Source organism: Neodiprion lecontei, chromosome 3 (genome assembly GCF_021901455.1).
Source record: "Neodiprion lecontei isolate iyNeoLeco1 chromosome 3, iyNeoLeco1.1, whole genome shotgun sequence".
Classification (NCBI taxonomy): Eukaryota; Metazoa; Arthropoda; class Insecta; order Hymenoptera; family Diprionidae; genus Neodiprion; species Neodiprion lecontei.
In genome coordinates, this window is record NC_060262.1 from 22,592,005 (window position 1) to 22,612,607 (window position 20,603).

General features: G+C 39.3%; 3 protein-coding genes across 4 annotated transcripts; all 3 read left to right on the top strand.

The window, feature by feature from the left end:
• Positions 1-734: 734 nt before the first annotated feature.
• Positions 735-5,126, top strand: LOC107227164 (juvenile hormone epoxide hydrolase 1). The gene is made up of 8 exons (XM_015668220.2): positions 735-915; positions 1,051-1,165; positions 2,628-2,820; positions 2,901-3,139; positions 3,217-3,332; positions 4,193-4,392; positions 4,481-4,715; positions 4,809-5,126. Exons 1-8 carry the CDS (start codon positions 857-859, stop codon positions 5,044-5,046), a joined length of 1,395 nt encoding a protein of 464 aa, XP_015523706.2. The 5' UTR covers positions 735-856; the 3' UTR covers positions 5,047-5,126.
• Positions 5,127-6,387: 1,261 nt separating this feature from the next.
• Positions 6,388-10,272, top strand: LOC107228075 (juvenile hormone epoxide hydrolase 1). The gene is made up of 8 exons (XM_015669424.2): positions 6,388-6,628; positions 7,569-7,686; positions 7,995-8,187; positions 8,273-8,511; positions 8,598-8,713; positions 8,807-9,006; positions 9,113-9,347; positions 9,439-10,272. The coding sequence occupies exons 1-8, from the start codon at positions 6,570-6,572 to the stop codon at positions 9,677-9,679; spliced, it is 1,401 nt and encodes a 466-aa protein (XP_015524910.1). The 5' UTR covers positions 6,388-6,569; the 3' UTR covers positions 9,680-10,272.
• A 150-nt stretch (positions 10,273-10,422) lies between these two features.
• On the top strand, positions 10,423-15,093 carry LOC107228073 (juvenile hormone epoxide hydrolase 1-like). 2 transcript variants are annotated; one of them, XM_046733353.1, is made up of 8 exons: positions 10,423-10,976; positions 11,464-11,578; positions 11,657-11,849; positions 11,930-12,168; positions 12,939-13,054; positions 13,144-13,343; positions 13,697-13,931; positions 14,008-15,093. In XM_046733353.1, the coding sequence occupies exons 1-8, from the start codon at positions 10,918-10,920 to the stop codon at positions 14,243-14,245; spliced, it is 1,395 nt and encodes a 464-aa protein (XP_046589309.1). In that variant the 5' UTR covers positions 10,423-10,917; the 3' UTR covers positions 14,246-15,093. The 2 variants fall into 2 exon arrangements, with proteins under 2 accessions (XP_046589309.1, XP_046589310.1); XM_046733354.1 differs by having other exon boundaries at positions 11,484-11,578.
• The last annotated feature ends 5,510 nt before the right edge of the window (positions 15,094-20,603 follow it).

Below are 20,603 nucleotides of genomic sequence, written 5' to 3' on the forward strand. Positions count from 1 at the left end.
GCAGATCCTTAAATTAAACGAGATCGGATTCCGATTGCTTACCAAATTATACGACAAAAAAGAAGATATATAGATGTACGGAATTGTGATTTGAATTGTGCTAGCTTATTTTTTCAATTTATCGCATTCAAACTGCTGTCGGTCGATAGATTTAAATTTTACCGAAGACTGCGGAGGCGTAACGATTTGAAGATTAGTCAAAGGGTAGTAATTACAGCGTCGGTGCAGTATGGTTCTCATTATTTATACACGCATAAAAAAGCAAGTACCGAGGAAGTAAAATGTATTGCACAGAGCATATTAATATCTGCATTAAACTGATGGACGGCACAAACATACTATAGGGTGATTTTCTAATTACATCCAGATGTATATTTTATCAATCGCTGAACTTAATTTCAATGGAAATGCTAGACTTTTAAGCCTTACAGGATCTTATCTCACGCGACATACTCGGGTGCCACCGTGGATAAAAACAGTGTTGCCGAGTGTGGGTGTACCATCCGTTGAAGTTCGATTTATACTCACACCCAATGTGCATGTGTCAGTGTTACCTTTGTAATGCATCGAGTCATCTTGAGTCGACATTGATAGCCAGACCCGGTGAACACACGTTGAAATCGTAGCTGCAAGTTTACGATACGAGGAGAATGTGGTGGTGGAGACTTGGGATCCATCGGGCCAGTGGAAGGGGCAACGAATACCGCTTCACATACCTTACATAACGCGACATAACACGCTACGCGTTAGTTTGCTGGCGCCCGGTATCCATTGAGCAGGTCTTTTTCTCGCCGCGATTCAACTCATCCTTTCATTTATCTCCAAGGTCGGAAAAGATAGACTTGAAAAGAACAAAATGCTGAAGCTAGGAGCTCTGTCGCTGCTCCTTATCGTTGGACTCGTAAAATATATCGGGTGAGTAACTAAGTTCCGTAACCACGGTAATAGTTTAAACACTTTGAATTTGGAAACATAACTTCGTTCGAGATAAACCAGTTTCACACTGTACAGATAATAATTGATCGATAATTGCGGTATATGCGATTTCAGGTACAAGGGAGAGCCTGAGGTACCAAATCTACCTGGTGACCAGTATTGGGGACCGGGAAAACCTACAAAGATCGACGAAAGCATCCGTCCGTTCAAGATCGACATCCCAAAAGAAGTCGGTACACCATTTCTTGCATTCATTTTTAACTCACATCATTTTTCTGTATACGCTTGCACGTGCTTAAGGGGGGGGGGGGGGGGGGGGGGTAAGGGTTTCAGCGTAAGAAAAAACACTTTTTTTGCGAATTTTTTTAAAAGTATGGATTGAGCAAATTTAGTCAAACCCGTTGTACATTATTAAGTATACTTTTAACAATATTCTGAAATTTTTTCATGAGGAAGTATTGAAAAACAAGCCGGTGACAGAGCTTGCCCCAAAACGTCTCAGAAAAAAAAAACAATTTGCGGTGTTCACTATATCTCGGTCGGAAATTATCTAATATCAAAAACCATTAAAATTTAGTCAAAGTATCATCAAATCCTTCCCCCAACGTTCTTTGATTATTTTTTTTTTTTTTCGTTTCAAAATTTTTGGTTGCCATTTAAAGTGTGAACTACTATTTTTCACGAAACATTCCGCCATTTTCTGGGTGGAAAACCCCCTTAATTTAAAAAAAGAAATTTTAACTAAACGTTGGGGGGAGGTATTTTATATGTGGAAAACGTGTATTAAGTTTGAAATGAATCGGTCGAGTCGTTTTTAAATGGCAGTAAACACGGACTTTGAAAAAGTAGTTTTGAGAAAAATCACAAGCGCACGATCGAACCTACGACGACAAACTGACGTTCGTCTCTCGTTTTAAAATATTATACAGTGTACAGTATACATACAAATATGAAATATGTCTTTATGGCTTTACTTACTTGTCTTTACTAAATAAAATATTCTCGAAACAGGTTAATGGACCAGAACGATAGAAGTGAATAAGCTGTATACTTGCTGTCAGAGCTATAGTGTTAAAGGGCAGGAGACTAACTAGACAATAACTTCAAGAGTTTTGCTCAGATCGACTTAAAATTTTGGGAATATATTCTTGAAATGTTTAACAATAAGATGAGACAAAAAAAAGTTCGATTTTTCGAAAGTGCAAAACCTTACCCCCCCCCCCTTAAGCAGAAGAGCTGAGAACCACGTACAAACTGTTGAAACGGAATATCAATTGTAAGTTCAACATATATCAGTAACTTGAAGAAATCCATTGAATTATCATAATACAATTAAAATACGTAATTAAACCTGAGCTTGCCGAGTCAACGCCCGGACAACGTGATCCGTCTGAAAATTGTTGCGAGTTGTCGCCCATTGTCAGGTCCTGATCGACGTGCTGAGGATTTCAACTCAGATATTTCTTCCGTTCCGTTATCTCGTACGCCACAAGCGACGTTGCTACGGTCGTTGATTAAATAATCACTTTCCAGCGATCAATTATATTGTCATTTAACGCGTTTATTATGCACTAATCCAGTACCGCCACATTTGTCCTGATGCAGAAATACCTGAATCACGATCGGTCTGAAAAAGATTCGGGATTTACACGGTGGCAGTAACTCTGTTGCAATTATTACGTTTTACGTAGGTTATAGATGACCTGAACAAACGTTTGGAACGGACGCGGTCGTTAAGAAAGCCGCTGGAAGGTGCAGGATGGACTTACGGCATGAACAGCGATTACTTCAAAACGGTATTGGAATACTGGAGGACAAAGTACGACTGGAGTAAACGCCAGGCACTTCTCAACAAGTATCCCCAGTTCAAAACCAATATTCAAGGTGAAATAGTATGAAAATGAAAAAAGAAAACTTCTTAAAATGATTTCTCGTTGTGATGCGAACAACCAAACTCGATACAGGTTTGGACATCCACTACTACCATGTCAAGCCTTCAATCCCAAAGGGTAGTTCAGTCCGAGTTCTTCCTCTGCTGCTCGTCCATGGCTGGCCAGGATCTATTGTCGAATTCCAAAAAATCATCCCCCTTCTTATGACGCCACGTTCAAATCAGGATTTCGTCTTCGAAGTGATCGCACCATCGCTTCCAGGATACGGATTTTCCGACGGCGCAACTCGACCAGGCCTCGGAAATCCTCAGGTAAGGTGACGAGTCTACTACCAGTTGTCCCCTTCAGAATTCGATACATAAATTTAACGCCTATTTTTCACGGATAGGTGACAGTGTTGATGAAAAATCTGATGACTCGGCTGGGATTTGAGCAATTCTACACTCAAGGTGGCGATTGGGGAAGCATCGTCACCGCAAACATGGGAGTTCTTTATCCCAAGAGGTAAATCAGCTACAGGACTTTTAAAAAGTTCTGGATCATTTTTCACTTTTATGATTAAAACTAAAAGTTAGGTATTTCGGCCACAAAACTGCCGAAACGGATGATACGGATGACAATTGAAAACAAAAACAACTAGCTTCATTGTTCTTTTTTGCACTTGCACTTACGATTAGATGGACTCGAAAGAGGCACAGTCAGGCTTCGATTTGACCTTTTAGAATTTTTTGTCATACTTATTCAACTTTTTCAACCGTTAAATTGATAAGACAACTTGCTGATTTTCGTCCATCCAAAAATTGTCGGAGGTGATTCTCTAGACCCTAAAACGGGGTGATTGTAATAACTACCCTTATTCCGTTTTCTCTTTTTCCGAACAAAAAAGAGCGGTATATTAAAAATGCTATTTTTGTCTCTCGACATTTCATTTCAAGGAATCGCAGAAAAAAGTCGAAACACTGAATAAAATCTTAATCTTGGACCTTCCGAGTCCCTTTCTACTTCGTAATTCGTACTCCTATTTCACAAAAAATAACACCTGACTTTGTTATAGTATTAAAATTGTGGAAGAAACAACAGTGTTCACATTGCCTGTAGTAAATGCAAAAAAGCCGCATAAATAATTTGAAAAGAAGTGTAATGGAGATAGTTGTTTTACTTTCGAATGCCACTTGGATTATTCATTTGTGCCTCTTATTGATTGAAATGTCTAACTTTTTTTTCTGATAAGAAATTCGAAAAGTGATCCCGAATTTTTTCAACAGTACTGTATTCTCCGATCACGTCGTGTTTTGATTCGGAACTGTAATCTAAGAAAAAAGCGGCCGGCTTCTATAACTGATTCTGAGTTTGAATTTTTTCAGCGTTTCTGGTATACACCTAAACTTTTGCTTGCAAAACTCCCCTTCATCCACTCTGTGGTCATTCATCGGCGCCTACATTCCATCTCTAGTTATCAGCGATGAACATTGGTCAAAAATGTATCCTCTTAGTCATCACTATTCCCGTCTTCTTGAAGAGACAGGATACATGCACATCCAGGCGACGAAACCCGATACCATTGGTAAGAAGGCTGTACCAAATGTGCAACTCTCGGTTCATTTGAGATTGAATATGATTCACCCTGATCTGTGAACAATTAATGTTTCTAGGAATCGCTCTTTCCGACTCTCCTGCCGGTCTGGCTGCATACATTTTGGAGAAGTTCAGCACCTGGACGAATCCCGAATACAGGTTCAGCCAAGACGGCAAATTGCTAGAAAAATTCACCATGGACGAGCTGTTGGACAATGTTATGGTCTATTGGGTGACCAATTCTATCACTACCAGCATGCGCTTGTACGCCGAGAGTCTTAACTCGGCAACTCGAAGTCTCAAACTGGATGTGTGAGTTGACGAACAGAGTTATTAAATAAGTTCCAAGACTCGTGGTTAAAAAGAATATTTATTCCATAATTCTCGAATCCGTAACCATTTCAGGTTTCCCATCAAGACGCCAACGGCCTGCGCCATGTTTCCGAACGAGATCTCGTATCAATCAGAGTCTTTGCTGCGATCGAGATATACGAATTTGATTCAAGTAAACCACATGCCTCGGGGCGGTCATTTCGCCGCTTTTGAGGAGCCGCGGCTTCTTGCTGACGATCTCTGGTCTTTTGTTAGTAAGGTGGAGAAGAAAAAACAAAATGAAAAAACTGCGAAATCTTCAGAATTGTAAAACAATCTTTTTCAGGGTTCGAAATATTTTTTATACGTTTTATTATGTGTACCGATATTGAAAAGTTGAAATAACCTGAAGTGTTTCGTTTACTGTTTTCAATATCCTCCATCTGCCATCTGAACTCAACTGTTTGAAAAAAAATTATGTTGTTACAAAACAACCAATGTGTTTTATGTTGACACATCTTACTGAACTACTCTTGCGAAAAGAGTTGTCTTAAAAATTGTTCCGTTTAAACCTTATTCGAAATATGAATATCACTACAAATAGTTGCAAATGTAATAGCTGAACTGTTAACATCTTCATAACGTGACTGTTGTTAGAGTTCAGTTTCTTTGGTTTTATAAAAATTCTAATACCTCGTATAGTTTTCCTTCAAATTCCGGAATTCAGGTAAAAGAACGTTCAAACCGGATGAGTAACAAAAACGGTACGGCTGGTGGCACAAGGAGCTAAACTACCAGTTCTCACGACAAAGTGTTTTCAACCTCTCAAAGAGTTTTCAACCTCTCGATATAAGAACCTAACTCATTGTCAGCGAAATTAGTGAGACTGCAGAATATCGACGGTTTCATGTCCTGTATCCTATACCGACCGCTGTAATTGCAGGCATGAAAGAGTCTGGATCATAAGCAACTAAATGTACTTTTGGACTGATGATGAGTTTACTCTGAAGGTCATTACCGGGATGGCGACCAAACAATTACGTCAGCAATATTCTTAAATTATTTAAGAGCAACTGGTTCACTTCCTACGAAACGCTTACAACTCGTAAATCGTAGTGGGACTCGTAAAAAGAGAATTATTTGGAGATGTACAAGTTTCAAGGTCAGAAAGTGTTACAAACTGTTATACTTCATAGAAAGCATTTGACTTCGAAAACCCTGGAGAAAATACGCGCCTGACCAAAATCCACAAAGTGGTCGAAATTTACGACTGCACAGAGCTTTGCTTCTATAATCAGCAGTATTCTTACATCGCGGCTGTATTTTTTGTCATGGTTACGCGGCTAAAGTAATGAACGATCTTTTCCACGCGATTCGGCAAGTCATCGTTAGACGAGAGTAATCGTGAAAAAACAACTTACGTTACTCACAATGGTCAGCAGCAGAACGAACCTTCAACTGTGATATAGTGCTTATCGCATTCCCACATCATGGAGTATTCCAAGAACCCGAATATAAAAAGAGATTCATACTTTTTTCGACGACACTTTACTAGTGGTCAGTGTCATTGGGCGCATGATCGAATAAAAATCATTCAAATAGCGTAGTGTTCGACGCAGAAATAATAAGGTGCTAACTGTCTGACCAGATTGTAGCTGATTACCATTCTACGTTCTGCTTGGAGTGGGAGAAACTGATAAAGGAGGGACGATGAATGCCGTCATCGAGGTAGGAGTTTAGATAGTGAGCAGTGATCGCCCGTTCGGCAGAAGCACTGCACGGCTCCTCATGCGTATATTTTGAGTACGGTAACGATAAATTTTCTGGATTCGACCAACGCTGGCAGCTGGGAAAATGTGGAAAATCGTATTCATCGTTCTGCTGGTGATTTTTGCTGTATCAAGGCTTTTCAGGTTGGTAACAAACCCTAGATTTTTTTTCCCGAGAACTTTTGAGGATTGGTTTTACTTGTGATCAAAAATCAGAAGTAAGTCAGTCTTTTATGCGTTACTACTCGAACATTTTTATGTATAACTCGGAATTTTTGGGAATTTCATCAAATTTTTAAATTATGTCCAAAAACATGTTGATTTTAAAAATAAAAAGTAAGATAAAGAAAATTAGCTCCCGGTCGAATTCGCTGCACTTTAAGTACGCACATATCCTTGCGATCAAAAGTTCTCACGGACACAAGTTCCAAAAATCAGTAGTTTCAGACATACATTTCCGATTTTTATGAATCATAAAGCCTCAAAGAGATTTGAAATCAAACTTTCCTTTACTGAAAAACTATTTGAAAACTTTTTTCAGGGATTTTTAGGGTTGAAACAACTAGTTAAAAAATCGCAGATCAAATCCAAGAGGCCACGGGTCAGACCCTGGTCGATTTGGGGTGGAATGCTGCATATACTATTTAAAGTCAGTAAAATCACAATTGCCTTCTTCTGGAATGATCGGTGATTTGTTGTTCGCACACAGTGCGTTTTACGAATGATTAACATTCCCAACACAGTTTGCTTTTTAATATTCGGAATACATCGTGCGTCGTGATCATAACTTATGATTATTTGGTTGTTAAGAAGTTGAAAATTAATAAAACTTGAACGACTGTTCATAAGGATTATACTCTTTATCGCTATTCACATAAATATTCATAACTACGCAAATCGCTTATGATGAAATGAAATTCATACACAACAAACAATTTTTCTAGATGTTTGTGATATTAGAATTTACCTGCATATACTACTTCATTTATATGAAGTTTGCTACCACGGAAGACGGGGGCGAAGGGGGCACGACACTTGGACCCATAAGATTACGTAATACGATAAATCGTATGCTTTGTTACAGCTCGTACGCTGATGTGCCCGAAGTACCAAATATACCGACTGACCAACACTGGGGACCTGGAGAGTCACGCATAGTTAACACTAATATCCGTCCATTCAAAATTGACGTCCCAAAAGAGGTTAGCACATCAAATGCAAGGGCTGCTGCTACTTTTTTTTAAAACTGTTATTTTCCTTTTTCAATACCATTTACATTGCCTGACTGAAAGGATTTATTCTAAGACAAAATTAACTATTTCTCTCTGGCCTGAAGTAATTACTATTCTTTCTTACTGCCATTTGGAGTTCTTGTATTCATCGGAGGTTTGTCCTCCTCGATATTTCATCTTTTTTAACAGTTATCCTCTTCTTGTTCGTTAAGTAACAACTACTTTAACCAATCATTTCGGGAGATTGTGAATTGTGAAACTGATAACATTTCGGACAGATTATTGATGACCTCAACGCACGCCTGAGTAGGACACGATCTTTGCGAAAGCCACTGGATAGTGCAGGATGGACTTACGGCGTGAACAGCGAGCACCTCCAAACCGTACTAGAGTACTGGAGGACAAAGTACAACTGGACGGAACGTCAAACCCTCCTGAACAAGTATCCTCAGTTCAAAACTAACATTCAAGGTGAATTACTGCACCTGCATCTGTAGTCAAAAGTAGAAAAATTCTGGTATTATCGATCGTGATGATGAATGATTACTTTCCACAGGTTTGGATATCCACTTCTACCATGTAAAGCCTACGGTTCCCAAAGGCAGTTCTGTGAAAGTTCTTCCTCTATTGCTGGTCCATGGCTGGCCTGGATCGGTCGTCGAGTTTCAAAAGATCATCCCTCTTCTCACAACGCCACGTTCCAACAATGACTTCGTCTTTGAAGTGATAGCGCCATCGCTTCCAGGGTACGGATTTTCCGATGCCGCGATTCGCCCCGGATTAGGTAATGCTCAGGTATGATCGAAACTTCAAACTACACCTTGATTCCGACCTGAAGTTTATCGTAGAAGCCAAGTCATTGACTATACACACATTCACAGATGTCAGTAGTATTGAAGAACCTGATGAGCAGACTTGGATTCGAGAAATTCTACACCCAAGGTGGAGATTGGGGCAGTCTTATTACCGCAAATATGGGAGTCCTTTTTCCTGATAGGTAGTCATTTTCACCTTTCTTCGAAGAGCCAAAATCTGTACGAACGAGAGATATGATAGTCGGAAATTGATACTGACTCTTCTGCAATTCCAGCGTTTTTGGAATACACTTGAATGCATGCTTCTCATTCGCACCTTCGGCCACTATTTGGACAATTTTCGGTTCGTTCGTCCCGTCTTTGACCATCAGCGATGAACACTGGTCCAAAATGTACCCTCTTAGTCATCACTGGTCACGTATGCTCGAAGAATCGGGATACCTACACCTTCAAGCCACCAAACCTGACACCATTGGTATAAAAAGAAATCCAGAAAAATCAGATCCTGTGTCTAATTATGAGGTGGAAATACATACCGTTAATTAATGCCTACTAACAAACTACTTACGCATTGTTTTTAGGCACAGCGCTCACCGACTCGCCAGCTGGTTTAGCCGCTTACATTTTAGAGAAATTCAGCACGTGGACAAATCCGGAATTCCGATTCAGCAAAGACGGTCGCTTGCTTGAAAAATTCAATATCGATGAGCTTTTGGACAATGTTATGGTCTACTGGGTGACAAATTCGATCACAACTAGCATGCGCTTGTACTCAGAGAGTTTCAACAAGGCTCATTTTAACCTGAGAATAGACTCGTGAGTGTGCAAATGAAATGATTTATTCCGCTGTTTGAAAATGGTAACTAAGGAATAACCTCTTTTCTGACTTCGCAATCATTGTCTACAGCATTCCGATCCACACACCGCTAGCCTGCGCCATATTTCCGCACGAAATCTTTTACCAATCGGAGGCTATTCTTCGATCGAGATACGCAAACATGATTCAAATAAACCATCTACCTCGCGGTGGCCACTTTGCAGCTTTTGAAGAGCCTCAGCTTCTTGCTGACGACTTCTGGTCGTTCGTCGGTCTGATTGAGAAGAAAGAAAAAACTACTCAGAAGACTGGCAAATCATCGGAGCTATAAGAAAATTAATCTTACAACTTTTCAGTTCATTTTTATGCGTCGTATGGTCTACAATTATGAAAACGTGTATCTGTTCTCAAGTTCACCAAAAAAAGATTGGATTTGGGGAAATTGATTTCAGCTTTCTACTGAAAATGGTCAACTGGCTCAAATCAACGAATGTGTACCAGTATAGAGGCTAAAATGAGAATCACAATTCGGAAGTAAATGTTGGCATTGTGTAAGGTGTTCCTGTATTTACGGTAGAATTGTATCTGATTCAACTACAGTTAAAATAAGCAAACATCACGAATAGTGATCTTTTCAACCTCTTGTTCTGGTGTGACAAAAGTCGACAAAAGGTGATATCAGGATAGAGATTTCAAATAAGGCGGGGAAAGTAATCGATTCGAATATGCACATAACGTGTCTCTTTTTCCATTCTCTCTATTTCATACCCAACGGGTCCGTAATAGTATGTAGGTTCTGTATTGTCCTTTAATGAGTAAAATTTAGCTATATTCGAACTGAGATCATAGTCAAATACTCTTAATTTGGCAGAAATTAAAGATAATATTTTGTATTATACATATATTAAACAAATTTGAATGAAATTAAGCAAACACCCACCGATGATTAATATTTGTCACGAATCCGTTAATCCAGACTAGATTCTGTACGGTATCAGAAAAGATAAGATCCAAGACTTATGTGGTCGCTGCAAAAGCAGACAGCAATCAAAAATAAAAGCAGATTTGTCTCAAACACCTAATAATATCCAGATCAACAGGATTTGTTTGTTTCAGTCGATCAAAGTCCATGGACCTTCTGATATCCGTAACTCATGTTGAGCGTGACCATACAACGGTGTTGTTTATTTTGGCTATGCGTGTGAAGTTATACATAATGAAAGAGTAAACGTGATTATGTCTGGTCATCGTTAGACGGGCATAAACGTTGGTGAAAAGAAAACCTGTTTATATCATTGATTATACTTGGTACAGCCGCAGGCTTTCATCGGGATCTGACTGACTTGAAAAGTTTATAACGAAGAAGAATTGGCCGATGTGGTTTGCTACTTTCAAAAACGTCTCACCGATGATTTCTAATGTCGAATTAAGTGGGAGGATACAAGCTAAAAGTACACTCGAAGCGTCAGTTCTACTAGGTACGTGTAGTTCGCTGGTTGTTCGTCACAGCCTGTCCGTTCTACATACAACAAGTTCACTGCATTCGAAAACTTGGATCAACTCACAAATATGTGGAAATTCACGTTACTGTTATTGCTGTTGATCTATGGAGCTGCAAGGTACTGGAGGTGAGAAAAAATAATCTTAAATTTTCGAATGGTAATAAAGAGAATATCGCTGTGTAGTGCCAAGGAGAATTTCTAGCTGTGATCTGACACAAACTTTGCACCACATATTCCTGCAGACGTTAATCTCCCGGTAATAATAACTTGAAAATTCAGGTGCCCCTTTAAAGTTCTAATGCTAAACAAGCCTTTAATTTCTGCTTTTAATCGATGATTTTAATTCATAGTAAAGATGTGTGACCATTAGGGTGTCCCTTATATACCTTTAATCCCTTTTAGTACAATAAAACATGTACTGAGGATGTGTCTGAAACACGTGTATTTAAAATGGGGAAATTCACCCTCGTGATGGTACGTGTTGGAGTTGAAGTAAAAATTTGAAAAAATGAGGCAAATTTTTTAAAATTATTCCAAGTCAATTTGGGGGGTGAGACGGAAAATATTCGTCAATAACCTAAATAAGGGATACCCTAGTGATTATTTATTCTAGTAACTCAGAAAATCCCAAAGCACCAGCAGTGCCTGACGACCAGTACTGGGGGACAAGAGAATCTTACTCGGAAGACAAAACTATTCGGCCATTCGAAATTGATGTTAAACAAGAGGTATATGCTTCATAAACTAGAAGATTTTGATATACGTAGATCACATTCTGCAATTGACGGTGTGAATTTTACGTGCAGGTTATCGATGACCTTAAGATGCGCCTTAGCAGAACCCAATCTTTGAGAAAGCCACTCGAAGACATTGGGTGGATTTACGGCGTAGACAGCGAGCACCTACAAACCGTACTGGAGTACTGGAGGACAAAGTACGACTGGACCAAACGTCAAAGCCTCCTTAACAAGTATTCGCAGTTCGAGACCAGCATTCAAGGTGAAATACTAAAGGTGCAGTTGTTTTTGGAATAAGCAAACTCCTAGTATTCACGACTGTGATGATGAATGATTTCACAGGCTTGGACATCCACTTTTACCATGTGAAGCCCAGAATCTTCGAGGACAGTTCTATCAGAGTTCTCCCTCTGCTGCTGGTCCACGGCTGGCCCGGATCCATCGTTGAATTTCAGAAGATCATCCCTCTCCTCACGATACCACGTCATGATCGGGATTTCGTCTTTGAGCTGATCATACCATCATTGCCAGGTTACGGGTTTTCGGACGCAGCAGCTCGCCCTGGTTTAGGCTCCACTCAGGTATCGCAAAAATTGAAGAGAATATATGTGTATGAGCAGACGAGTCAACGTCTGAATAAATGGGTGAATTTTGGAAATTATATTCATTGTATAATGGTGGTTGATGGTTTGTTTCATTCAAAAGCATGTAGATCAAACTTGACTCTCATATTTTTCTTATCACAATTAACTGATAGGAAGCATCGTTATTGATAATAACGTCAATCATTTCGCGCAATGTCATGTTTTGCGATGTCCACGATACCTCCAAAACCGATCAACCGATTAACTTCGAATTTGGAAACAGTATTCTTGAATAGTTTATCCCTTTCGCCAGAATCGATATTTTTTTTCATCGAAATAACGACCGTCTAAAATTGAATTTCGATTCTCGATCTAAGATTTTAGACTTTTTTTTCATTGAACTAACCCAAAAAATGTAATACCTATAAAAAAGCAGGATCGTGGCAAAGAGGTTAAACTATCCGTGAATCCTTTCTCTAAGTTTAAATTAAATTGGTTGAGCCGTTTTCGAGATGTCGTGAGCACGGCAAAACAACGGGTGTAATCACTGACGATTTTATACAAATCTGTAAATGAATCATAATCAACGTGCTTTCGCAAAAACGAATCGCAAATGGAATTGCGCAACTGGCATTCAGGATACAACTTCCCAAAATTCACTTAATTTTTTGGCCGTCCACTCGTGTATAACTCCTTAAAAATCACTTCCCTCACCATACTGACTATCAATCGAGCACAATATCTAATTTCCACATTCCCACGAGCAGATGACGATAGTGTTGAAGAATCTAATGAGCAGGCTGGGTTTTGAAAAATTCTATGCTCAAGGCGGGGACGCGGGAAGTGTCATCACAGCAAACATGGGAGTTCTCTACCCCGAAAGGTGACTGACAGTATACTTTAAAGTGACTTTTTACCAAACAAGTCACAACGTCAAAAATGAGCAGGACGTGATATTGGAATATGTTCCAGTGTTTTAGGAATACACTCGAACATGTGCCAAAACAACGCACCCTCTGCTTACGTCTGGACCATTCTCGGTGCCTACATTCCGTCTCTAGTCGTCAGCAATGAGCACTGGTCCAAGATGTACCCTCTAAGCTACCATTGGTCACGTCTTTTCGAAGAATTTGGTTATCTACACGTACAGGCTACAAAGCCTGACACAGTCGGTAAGAAGCCCCAAATATTTTTTACGAAACTCTCGGGTAAGAAACACCCATACAGCACAAAACTGAAGCTGCCAAGAAGACGTTTAACATATGTTTAAGACCCGTTTTTTTTCACCCGAAAATATGTCTTTATGTCCAAAAGATGTCTCCCGTCTTTAAGATGTCGAAAAGTGGGACATCGGACATAAGATCAGATCGTTTAGACATCATTTTAAGGACTTTGTGTTTATTGCCGTTTAGGCTAATAATGAACTGGTGAAGTATGGCCAACTAAATCATCACAGAATATTCCGATTCGGAATTGGAAAAACTTGGGTAAAGTAAGTCGAGTACTGATCCGCGTGTCGTTTTAGGCATCGCGCTCACCGACTCTCCGGCTGGTTTGGCTGCCTACATCTTGGAAAAGTTCAGCACATGGACGAATCCGGAGTACAGATTCAACAAAGATGGTCGACTGCTCGAAAAGTTTACCATCGACGAGCTTTTGGACAACGTTATGGTCTACTGGGTGACAAACTCGATCACAATAACAATGCGATTGTACGCCGAAACTTTCAGTATTGCTCATCTGATGTTTCAGACGGAAATGTGAGTGAGACGAAAGGATGTTGTGATCAAGAATACGAAGAGAAGTTTCATCGCCTTACTAATTATGAATTCGCAGGTTTCCTATCTACACGCCGACTGCATGTGCCCTGTTTCCGCACGAAATTACCTACCAGTCGGAATCCCTATTGCGTTCCAGGTACCGGAATTTGCTTCAGGTAAATCACATGCCTCGGGGTGGTCACTTCGCCGCTTTCGAGGAACCCAAACTTCTCGCCGATGATGTTTGGTCCTTCGTTACCCTGGCGGAAGCAAAAAGAACACTCGAAAAAACTTCCAAATCAACCGAACTTTAATGATCGATACATTATTTTTCGCTTCGATGCGTTACATAGTTTTATACGCCGCGTGATAATTTACTTGTCGCGATATCTTATCGAGAAGTTACGAATTAATCAATTTCGATCACTGATAGTCTCTTTTCGTCTAACAATAATCCTGCCCGCGTGCAGCAAATGTCTCAAATTAAATGATAATATACATCATTCGGCCGTATACAACTAAAAATTTAACAGACACCTCATAAAATAACTTTGACCTCTTACCGGGTCAGCGAGAATAAAACAGATAATTTTTTTCAACGTTTTTAAACAATAAAGATATTTTCGATTACTATAAAAGTTGGGCTAGTTTCTACTTTTATTAGTGATTTTTTTTATAAATATATGGCACAATACAACTCGATAATAACTTGCCTCGCACACAGGCCACCGGATTTTTCACAACAAATTTTTTAAACATAAGATCCACATGGAAATTCTGTAAATTCTCATCTACGTGCTTTTCGTCAATTTTTCTTGCTCTGATTTCTTCGATAAATGTCTCAATCTCAGGCATTCTACATTACCGACCGAACGTTCCAAATATTTACTCATGGCTGTGAGAAGAATAATGTATATGTACATAGTGGCGAAGCTCGACTAGCAAAAAATCGATGTGTTCCCGGAGAAACGCAGGCATTCCGCTTTCTATTCCTATTCGCCGGTACCGATCAGTTATTTTAAAATTTTAACTGATAAAAAAATTAATATCGTAATTTTGAAGATACTGTATTAATGGATTTCGAGCATATCGATCAGCGGATTTTCCTTTTGTTCTGGCCATATGATACACTGTTTGTATAATTGTAATCATTTCAATTATTGTACACCATTATAGGTTCCAGAATCGATGTATTCCACTTGGCAGATGTATATGAAAATAGGTAAGAGAAGCATATTTATGTCGCCTGTTGGATACGTATATTACAAACGACTAAAGTATTTTAAATAATTTTCAACACCCCAAAACATAGCCTGTGTAAATCTTCTAATTTTTCCGTTCTTTTTTTGCCACCTTTCCTTTCCGTTCGTAGACTTTAAGTCGACTCCCCACCTCGAAGTGCCGTCTCACAAAGACGGCGCGGAAATTGGATGCGTGGGATATTTTCTCACCTAAGCAAACAGTCCCTCGCCCTTGGGTAACGGCCGAAAGCGAGACACCCTTAATTCCCCTAATTCCGACCGGGGACGACCGGGGACGAAGCCGACTCTCCCTTGCAGTGAGTCAATTCCCCACAAACCAGACTTCCCCATGCCTTTATTATGGCTCATGAAACGAACTGCTGCAGTCTGGGAGACGAAGGCAAAGCAACCGAGCACAGGATCTCCGTCAGCCTCTTTCTCCTCCATGACGCACACATGCCGGACCAACCATTGCAGTCACGCGTGACGGTTTTGGCCCTCTAGCCGATCCCGGAGAGAAACCCAGAGTGCAGCCAGTCATGCCGATGCGCTTATCGACCCTCGGGAAATCCCATCATCAATCACTTTCTTCAACTCCAGTAAGGTGTGTCCGCCTTTGTTGACGTGACGTGACGGCTGAGAAGATCGCAGTAGGCCGAAAATTTATACTTCTTATTAATTTTATTACCAGATAGTCGTGCATTGAGTAATTATTAAATTATTATTTTTCTAAGGTATGATCGTCTTTTTATATGTACAAAAATACTGGTATTGTAAACAATCGCTTACAGATATAGATGGTTCGATTCCAATCGCTTGAAAATTATTTCGAAAAACTAGTAAATTTGTTCGGTTTCACTCTATACGATGGATCACTTTGTTCGAAAGACTTTTTTCTGCCAACACCGAGACACTTTTTATTACCATGTTATGGTATGGTTGAATATTTCGTCTTTCAATATTACGCTAACGTTGATTATGATCAACGAATAGCAATATTGAATTGAATACTGAAATGGAATTGGTTTCAGCTACTTTCCAGTAGGAAATACTTTTCTGAATTAAATGAGTCAGGATATGAGTGAAATCGAACAAACCTACTAGACCTTTAACTATTTTTTAACGATTTTAAATAAATCATCGGCATCAATGGCTTTTGTTCATGCTTCCAGTATATTCTATTCTTGTATTTTTGCCGAGATCTTCGTAATTTACGATATAACAATTTGACAAGTGCTTAATGTACAACTAACTCGTGATAAAATTAATAAAAACTATCGATTTTCGGTCAGCCAATCATAATACCCAAAAAACTCTATCGTCAAAATGACACAGTTGATTTACAGTGATTAGTTGTAATTTCCTGTGATTCCTTCCTCCTCCAAAAATCACTGACCATCAGAAATAAGGGGTTATATTGAAAATGATCGAAAATAACACGATAATGGAGACTATATAACATTCGTTCAAAATCAATTTTAATGAATTGGAATCATTCATTTGATCTTCAAGTAAATGGTACCTCGAGAAGTTGAATAAGAAAGGCAACATGTTGACGAGGTCGATGAATTGGAAGTTTGCCTTTCCTAATGCGGGAAATTTTCAAGAAATTTCGATGCACCGTCATTCCAAAACTGATCGGTATTTAATTTCTGTCGCGACCACTACATTTTTACCACACTGAGAGAAATTTTTAGTTCCGGTTACCACTCAGTCCTTAACTATTTTCATTTTTTACCACAATAAAAAAATATAGTTCTCGGTAGAAAATGAAAATTAGTTTTCTAGCTGTTACCGGAAAGTCTATTGTCCGTTACTATTATTTCTCATTACGATCACCGTTACTATATTTTCTTGCAATTGTTGCGGAAATTTAACGCTTGTAAACCTTTGTTCGGTCATTCCCACAATATATTCGAGGTCCAAGGAACCGACGAAGGTATCGCCAATATGACACGTACTAAATTTACACGTGAATCGGTGCTCGTGCAGGTAGTTACGATAACGACAAGGAAGTATGAAAGTGAAGTGAGCTGCTGAACTTGAAATTTCAGTTAAACACGTTTGAGGAATCAGCTGTTCCCATACTTGTACGTACATACATAGAATCGTATACACAAAAATGAAAGTGTGCACATCGAGTTCGATTGCTCGGTATCGTGATATTGTACAAACATTCTCGATTGGTTTAGAAGCATCGTGGGAGTGCATTTGAACCTACGTGCAGGAGCGCTCAATTCAGCTCTCACGGCTTCGCATTCCTGGTCGGAAGAACAAAGCGCAGATATATAATAGCGGGACTCGTAGTCAACGGATTAGTAGTTGTAGGGTAAAGCCGTAGGATTCTATAGTGCGTGGCGAATGCGTAGAAATAATTATTATACCCAGGTTACGTATTCAACGCACGTATAAGTTGCGCGGTTAAGTATGTGCGCGCATGATTCCACGCGAGGCCAGCTTGGGAATTCTTCCTTTCCTTTTAATAGCGATAAAAGGTATGCCGGACGCTTGGCTCATTCGTTCGTTGAAAAAAGGAAGCTTCGTCTCGATCTGTGATCCTATGAAAAGGCTGGTAACGACTAAAAATTATCCTTTCCGAGCAGTATGTTTAATTCTATTGACCGAATTTATTCGAATAGTTATCGTACCGAGACTCGTAACGCGTGCATCGTAGAATCATTTTTCAAACATTTTTTCAAAGGCATCTCTTGTTGTTTTTAGAAAAGAAAAAAAGACGCCTAAGAAGGTCGGTTAGTAGGAACAATCAATGCCTTTCATAAATTGTATCAAGGGATAGTCGTACATTGAATATTTATCAAGTCATTATTATATTTATCAGCTACGAAGATCTCTCTTTCTCTCTCTCTTTCTATCTCTGAAAAAAAAAAAACAAATGTTACTGTAATTGTAGACGGAAGCTTTGATATCAATGGTTCATTTCAAAGCGCTTAGATACGGTCAACAGTCTAGTAGATTCCTCCGATTTCAATCTGAAATTGTTGATTTTATTCAAAAGATTCAAAGCTTTTATAAGCTGACTAGTAAAGGATACCTTTAAGGTGGTCTGTCTTCAAAATCTACGAAACACGAGAAAATTTGACATTCGTCTTTTAAACGTTTTCTGGCATCTTTTCGGTGTATTTTGGTCAAAAGTGAAACACCTTTTCCAGACATCTTTTAGACATCACGCGTGTTCTTCCAATTTTTTCCACTTCGTGCAACATCGCAGCTCTGATTTGCTCTTGAATTATGTTTGGAGCAAACATTACTGATTCGTAATCAATCATCTCAGACGATACAATTGTTTCGACATTGGGAAACCCAAGCTCCGTTCGTGCGTTTATTGATTTTTTTCCTGTAGCGTTACTGAGAAAGAACGAGTGTATCCTTGGTGAAAGAAGGATAGAAAACTAGGAATTTAGCGACAGATAATTGTTCTAAGAAAACCGTTGTAAAGTAACGGTTTGAAAAGTGTCACTTAAGCTAATTCAATTGAATTTGATCAAAAGATATGGAAAGAATTGGATACCTATCAACTTCACCCATAGATAAATCTTACTATTTAATCGATTGTCACGAATAATAGCTCATTTTCTGAATAAATCATTTCTAAAGACATTCTATAACATACATTTTGTACGGCAATAATGAGTTTTTGTTTTTCAATGACGAGTCTATCATTGATAGCTTATCAATAAACTTTTTCGTAGAATTTCTTTTTATCAACTGATTGAATCAAGAAAAAATCTATTATTGATAAACTTCATTGATTAGAATTTATGAAAATTCCGGTAAGGATACAATGTACTTCTAGCAGCGATTAAAGAAAAGAAAAAGAAAAAGAAAAAAAAAATAGTAAAACAACGTGACGTTATCTGAACAACAATGCGACGTCGTCATAATTAAAATAACAAAATCATGCCCGCGAAATAAAGATGTTGTTTCAGGAGACGAAAGATCCCGTACCGATTGGAGATAAACTCAAGTAAGAAGTTCGGTTGTCGAAAATCGGTACCTTTCAATCATTACATCTGTATATTATTTGTCATTATTTATTGTTTTCCCAAGCTACGAAATAAAACGTGGCGATTGTTGTTGCGATTTTGTCGTCTGGTCGTCGAACGCGCGTTCATATCTTCGGCTATCGTCCCGCAGAGGCGCAGTCGACACGCGAGTTGATTCAGGAAGCAGAAAACCGTGATGTCTGCGCAGAGCTCGTATTATACCGCGTTTCCACGCCGGCGAGGCCGAATGCTTCTCCGTCTTTCGCCGCAGCCGCGTGGCCCGGTCTGACAAGTGTGCGTTCTGACAGTTGATCTCCCCGTGGCGAGGATTAAAACGACGTAAAAGCGCGCAAAAGTAATCGGGTAAAATATGAACGGAGTCGACGAAAGGAACGCGGGTCAAGGAGTCGAAATCAAAGGAGGTCTCCGAGTTTCGTTCCTCCGCTGACATCGAGCTTTCACGGGGAACACTTGCCGGACATTATAATGCAGCAAAGAGGAGACGAAAGCGAATAGATTCGCTCGTACCGCACTGCGAACACGTATCATCGTTGTGTAATTAATGGCATGTACGACGGTTGTGTAAACATATTATATATCACGACGTTATATGCGACTTACATATTGAAACGCCGAGGACTCGGCACTGCGCTGTGATAAAGTGGCGTGTTTGTGTGCGTACGTATTTTTGTGTTTTGCAGTATCAGCGAATGAATAATTCACGGTTTCGGGTCAGTTTTGCTGTCACGAAAATATTATACGACTTGCGGATGATTGAAGAATATATATTATATATATATATATATTTTTATTTTCTGGAGTATCGCGATGAAGGATACAACGATTACCACGTGCGCCGATGTTTATCACTGGAGCAACATTGATGAAATCCCCAGCACTTCGAAAAGGTAAGCGTAAAAAACGGTGACACTCGACCAACTTATTTATACATCATCGATACTATTTAGAAGGTCCAAATATTCCAAATCCATTATTTTTCTACAATCTCCAATTTCGAAGGTTTCGTTCATCCCGAAATTAAGTATGAAACCTCCGGCATTGATCGCGACAATTCGGTTCGCATTATTTCCACAAACCTCCCCGCAATCAATATTATCTTGTCAACGTATAATTTGTAATGATTTCTGCGAATCCATTTTCCGGACAATTCTAAATTCAACGATTTTTATTCCTTTTTCACCGCGTGTGTGCGCATGTGTGCACGTGTGAGCAATTTTTTGTCCAACGGTATCTGGGGAACGTGTGAACAGATTGCTTTGCTTAGTTTAGAACTAAATTTTGATTTTCATAAGTCGAGTGATATTCATAGGTGGATTTTGAATTATCGAAATAACGAAATTTAAAAAACATTCCATTCGTTAATGATTTATGGGCTCGAAACGCATCCAAGCGGGAAGTTGTGCTAT